The 6,274-nt window shown below is 35.8% G+C and overlaps 1 protein-coding gene across 1 annotated transcript; it reads right to left on the minus strand.

Moving 5' to 3' along the window:
• Positions 1–1,837: 1,837 nt before the first annotated feature.
• On the minus strand, positions 1,838–5,685 carry LOC115436362 (carboxypeptidase O-like). The gene is made up of 9 exons (XM_030159223.1): positions 5,615–5,685; positions 5,052–5,091; positions 4,425–4,526; positions 4,214–4,318; positions 3,974–4,090; positions 3,523–3,616; positions 3,055–3,257; positions 2,440–2,524; positions 1,838–2,258 (listed from the first exon to the last, which is right to left on the minus strand). Exons 1-9 carry the CDS (start codon positions 5,683–5,685, stop codon positions 1,984–1,986), a joined length of 1,092 nt encoding a protein of 363 aa, XP_030015083.1. The 3' UTR covers positions 1,838–1,983.
• Between the last annotated feature and the right edge of the window lie 589 nt (positions 5,686–6,274).

Below are 6,274 nucleotides of genomic sequence, written 5' to 3' on the forward strand. Positions count from 1 at the left end.
ATAATACATTTATCATATTATGATGTTCATAAAATAGATGTAGATATCATTCACATCAGTAAAATGCAACATACACATAAAGAAGTGGTAAAATACATCCAAATACATCACATGTATAGTAAAAAAAAAAAAAAAAAACACTGGCAGGGACGATTTCATTTTATTACTTTAAACAATTTCATTACAATGTATATTTTAAATACACTTTTATCCCCTTCTAACAGCAAACTATTACAGCCCACGCCACATTCCTCACATCTATCCCTAAAACAGAATTTTAACAGGAACTGCAGTGTAATGTCATTATACTCAACATTGACGTTACATCACAGTGTCGTTTTAAGTTATTAATTAACAGACCAGGCCTTTATTAGCGACACCTGTTGATAATACAACCCCATGCTAAAACATTTGCTAATAGTTTGCTAGTTGTGTACCAGAATCATTAACTTCTCATACTGTTTTAACAAGAAAAAGGCCATTATTACTTACCTGTATCATCAGACAATAGACTGAACATCAATAAAAGTTCTAAAATGAAAAATTCTAATGTTAGACTACATAACTACACAGTAAGAATCTACTTTTAAATTAAATTAAACTGCGCATGCTCGAACAATAATTAAACAACCAATCAGTGCAGTGTAATGACGAATGACTTCTTCTTCTTCTTCTTCTACAATTTTTTTGTAGCGGTATTTCAAGTCAGTAAATTTACAGTATGTTTTTTCTGCCGAGCTTGGCCGTTTGGGTTCAAGTAGCTCTAAAATTAAAATTTCCTCAACCAACATAGTATATTTGTACTTTTTTTTAGGACTTAGCTTTGTTAAATCTACTTAGCTACGATATGAAAGTGGAAAGTACTCTAAAGTTCAGCACAAGCCAAACCAAATTTAATCGCATATTTGCACACCATCAGCTTTATTTTACAAACTACAGGGTGAAAAAAATCATAGACAATGTTCAGAATATAAATGTAAATGTGACGTGTTTTAACAAGACTCATGCGGCTACTTCCACTGATAAATGTACAGTAAATGTAACTTTACACTAGGGGGCAGTGTTGAATCACAATCTTTAACATTTCAACATGAGAGCTCCAAAATGTCTTTTTTTTTTCTCTTTTGACATTATGTTTCGGGAAACTTTGTGTGAGTTTCATTAACAGGATAGTTTCACTCACTCATACACACATTCAGGTACTCACTCTCTTATACTGCAATAGGATATAACTGGCGTTTTTCTTCCTGTACAATCCCTTCCCCCAACTTATCCTCATACAATCCCTTCCAAACTGTGCAATAACCTCGCAAATGTGAATAATGTGCAATAAATCGTGCAATAATCCTCTGTTACGCAATAACAGTGCAATATTTATTAAAATATAAATGCACAACTTTTATACAGACTGGAGTTCATAGATATGCATACTGTCACATACTGTTAATACCATAAACTTTGTGTCTATTCATATTTTGTCTTTTTTTCTTTTTATTCCACTGAGCAGGATTCTTATCTTTCTTATGTAAAAAATTTATTCCTTTTTCTTGTCTTATTTAGTTGTTGTAATTTTATATTTGCTCTACTTTGTATCTGAAGTGTTAATGTTTTATTTATATTGCTGCACTGACTGGAGTAGCACTCCTAATTTCATTACATAATGACAATAAAGGCTATTCTATTCTCTCTGACTCACTCACTCACTCACTCAGTCACTCACTCACTCACGAATGTTGACATTGTTTAAAAAAAAAAAAAAAGTTAAAAAATGAAAGATAAAACATACTTCAAATATTCTTTTATTTTAAATATTCTTTCTTTTCTATAAAATACAAATTAATATTTTTAACATGACAAAATGACAAAAGTGCCATAAAAACACACTGATTTCAATACAGGTCATTTTTGACCTACTTATAAAAGTGTGTAGGATCCAGTCACTCATGCATCTAAGGGTGAAGGTAGTTAAGTGTTTGACATTTTTTACACTATCACTGTGCTGGTGACAAACACAGCCATCATGGTGGTCCACAGCATTGCAGCCACAGTGGCCGCTGTGCTTGTCGGCTTGATAAACTCCTTATCGTGGACGTGGGTGATGATGTGCAGGGCTCCACTGTAGGCCTCCTCAGAGGCCGGCTGGATCTGATCCTCTGGAAGTTCGAAGCCATATGTCCCATCATCTCTCAGCTCGAAGGTGAAAGCAAATGGGATCCCCTGTAGCCGAGCCCAGTCTTTGGATGAGCCAGAAAAGGAATCTGTGAAAAAAGACCAGAACTTAAACTGTCTTACTCTTGTTTCAATGTGATATCCATCTTTTCCATTCTTCACATTGTGTACTTGAATCTTAAATTATGTTGAAGCAATGCAAGACGATACAGATTAATTGTAAAAAAAAAAAAAAAAAAATGGATCAAGTTAAATTCCTTGAGTACTTACATAATATATCTGGTGATGTTCCTACTGTATATTGCTTCCCATGGACCTTCTTCATGGCCTCTGCAGCAGCCAAACCCACCTCCATCTAATGAACCAAACACAAGTCAGTGTTACACTGACAATTAAAACATTAACCTCCTAAGACCCAGGAAATGTCAGCAAAGTACAAGCTTTTTTCATTTTTAATTAAATAAGTGCCTATATTGGAAACATCATGATGCAACAGTTTTTTCAGTTGCAGTTTTTAAAATTTTTATGGAGTGTCCTTTGTGGTGGACAGTTTTATTTTCTTTTGTTTTTTTTTTTGTATAAAGTTGTGAAACTCTTGTCCACAAATGTGGACAGAAAACCCATAGCTGGGTCTTAGGAGATTAACATATATTTTAAAGTGTTACAGTGTTCTTATATTATTAAATATTTATGCAACAGTTTTACAGAATTAAATGTGCTCAATATCAAATGCATGATCTCTCCTTGAGTCTGTACAGTAGGGCTTACAAGACAAGGAATGAAAATGACTTTACAGAGCTTCATCTGCCTTGACAGGATTTGAATACTTTGTGTGTTCTCATAAATGTGTAAAATATCTACAGTGGTTTTTTTATGTTTATGTACCAGCTCGTTCTCATTTGGGGCGATGACATTCGGGTGTCCGTATGGGATGAGGAGCATCTGACCGTAGGAGTGGATGGTGAGGAAACACAGGATCTCATCAGTTCGGTTTCCTACGAAGTCAGTAATGGCCTGCGCTTCTGCCTCTGACACGGCAGACTTCCCCGGGTAGACGATGGAGCAGCAGTTAAATGATATCCCCAAAGCTGAGCAATAAGAGTCAAATGTTAATAACAGTGCCTCTTTTACAGGGTTTCCTAAATGTCAGAAGTTTTAGCTGAAAGTAATGTTAGTTTTGAGCTTAGAAAAGATGAATTGTTCACAATGAGATCCTCTGGGGCATCTTCATCAAACAACAAAACTAACGGAAAACAGTCTCTTGGTGCAAAGTCAGGTAGATTTATGTCTGCATGTCGACAAAAAACAGTCTTTGTAAATAAGAACCTTAATGAAAATCAGTAGAAGACTTACTGCCCCAGTTGATGTCAAAGTTGCGATTAAGGTCGGTGCCTAAACATTCACAGCCTTCAGGTCCTGGTGTTCTGTTCTTCCTCCATAGTCGGGTCTAAACAGGTAAAAAAGGTTCATGAATAGGATTAGTTGGTCCTGATCACCACACTTCAGCAAATTACTAGCAAAAAGCATTTTTTTTTGTCTCTTTAGGTCTTAAATGTTGTATTTGATTGATTTTTACATTACGATTTGTATTCATCTTTAGCTGTTTATATATTTTAGTTGTGCTTGAGGCATGTTGAGCCCCAGAAACCAATTTATTCCCTGATTGAATTTTAGCTTATTTAAAGAATGTATTGCTCAAGGACTCTCATTCCTCCATATCCTGTTACTTCATGGAAATAGGGCGCTGCTCAGAAACCTTGAGGTAAGTGGAATTAAATGTTATCCATCAGTTTTGAGCACTGACCGAGTTGTCCGTCCAGGAGTAAATGTAGCCGTCCACGTTGAGGACAGGGGTGACGTAGAAGTCCATGTTCTTCATCATCTGTTCCATTTTGGGGTCTGTTTTGTATGTCTGCAGCAACTGGTTTTGAGGTAGGAAGCAAGTATTTAATCATCAGCCTGAGTCTGGCTGACATATGGGTTGATATTAACTCGGATCCTCCACTTAATGAGTAATTATAAAGTTCCATTTCCTGTCTTTTACCTGATTGATAAAGTACTGACAGAAGGCTGGGGAGATCCACTCCCTGGCATGTATCCCACAGTCCATCCAGATAGCTTTCTTAGCTGATGCAGATTTAGAGCCAATCTGGAAGTCACACAAACAACATCAGGAGACTGCAGGACCCTCCACGTTCAGACTAACATGTGATTCTGAGGGTGTCATTTTATTACTTAACAGCATGCTGGATTACCTTGAGCAGGCTAATGGTCCTGTTCTCATAGGTCTTTCCATAGTCCACTTTGGTGACGACGTTGGGGTTTTCCTTCACAATCTGATCCATCCAGTTGGTGATCTGCATGATTGAGCATTTTGGTTTTACAGTATCAGCAGCAGTTAAAATATTAAAGTATTATAGTAAGTAAACTGGTTTGGTCCATCATACGGACACATGTTATTTTATACATAATATTCGATCATTCCAGTTTTATATGAAGGGAGACCAGATAAAGATGAGGGTTCATTACATGATTAATTGGAGATGAATGAAGAAAATGATGAAGTTACATTGATCTATTATCAGTTTTGGGACTGTTTCTGCTTTTTGAGTTTTTGCTGAGATACTGGATATTTCAGTATTTCTCAACCTAAATACTTCATATTCTTTCATTCTTGACTCTTTATTCTTATTAAGTGCACACCACTTTCAAAAAATCATTTAAGTAATGTATAAACACTACTTGGAATAACAATTATAGATTAACTGATGATTAAAAATATCTTTGACTGATTATAACCTCAGTGGAGTTTGTTGGTTGAAAATAATTTGATTAGATAATATAATATTTAATAGTGTATGTGTGTGATTATTTGTTCTTACCTCCCCCATGGGATGGTACTTGAAGTAGTCATACTCCACTCTGTTGCATCACAAAAAAACAAAAGACATATTAGGCACTTACAGAGAACATGCAAATGTCTGGCAATGTAAGTCTCACTACATCTTAGAATATTATATTTTATATGTAATTTTAACTGTATTGAAGATTTTAGTAAATATTTGTTATTTTGTTATTACACATGTTGCTGCTGTGACTTAACATTTGATCTGTACAAAGAAATAATTCAATGATACATAAAAAATGTGATGCGTACAATGTTTAGATTACAATATTTGGTCTAAATGTATTTACTAAAATTACAGTTTGATAGGATTTGCAATTCATAAGGCACCCTCAAACAGTGCCAGAAATTCTTGTGCTTCTTCAACCCACAAGCACTAAATAGATATTATATGTTTCAAACTGGTTAATACTAGTCTTCACTAAAAACAATGCTATCAGACTCCTCCAAATTTCAGGTCCTTTCTGAGTTTGCTTTCTCTGAGTCACCACAGACACTAAATTCTCCTTAAACTCAAGTCCTTTTGAGGATGAAACTCACCTCTGTGTTGTTTCTGCTAAAAGCTGAGCTGAAAGCAGCAGCAAAAGGCTGAGTCCCACTAATGTAACCATGGTCACTTTGTGAAGGTAAAACCCCTTGTTTGCTTTGGTCTGCTTGAGCTTTTATAGAGGTATTGAGGAGCTCATCAAAGATACACCTTTGCCTCTACCATACGTAGGACGCATGTTATTGCTGCATGGGTTAATGTGTAATCTGAGCTAAAACACTTGAATTTATTCAGTCTTCAGAAATACATTTGATCAGATGATTGTGATATCACCGCCATGAAAAATACATTTTAAATGATTCAGTGCTATTAACTGTTACTGTTTTCTACTTTGCTTCCGATTTCTCAGTTTTAACTTTCATTCTTTCTTTGTTGGTGATTACTAATGAAGAATAGAATAATTATGGTATTGCTCTGAACTGCTCTAAAATATCACATATTTCTCTGCTGATGAAGCTTGTCTCCCAGTAAACTCATGGACACCAGTACTGATAAGTTCGGGGTCAGCTCTGCTCACTGAAGAAGATGTTGTGGCTACAGAAGCTAGGACCTTGCATTTCAATAGATACATGTCTAAAACTCGAAGCACTCGGAGAGCGCAGACCTCCACCAAGGCAGATCAGTGGCCCCCCCACCCCCAATCACCACCAAAA

The sequence above is a fragment of the Sphaeramia orbicularis genome, chromosome 2 (genome assembly GCF_902148855.1).
Source record: "Sphaeramia orbicularis chromosome 2, fSphaOr1.1, whole genome shotgun sequence".
NCBI lineage: Eukaryota > Metazoa > Chordata > Actinopteri > Kurtiformes > Apogonidae > Sphaeramia > Sphaeramia orbicularis.

Coding starts and splice junctions, on each gene's coding strand:
- LOC115436362 (XM_030159223.1), bottom strand. CDS start 5,685: ATGGTTACATTAGTGGGACTCAGCCTTTTGCTGCTGCTTTCAGCTCAG. Junction 4,319..4,424: donor GGACCATTAGCCTGCTCAAG/GTAATCCAGCAT, acceptor TGTGACTTCCAG/ATTGGCTCTAAATCTGCATC. Junction 2,525..3,054: donor CCCCAAATGAGAACGAGCTG/GTACATAAACAT, acceptor TTGGTTCATTAG/ATGGAGGTGGGTTTGGCTGC.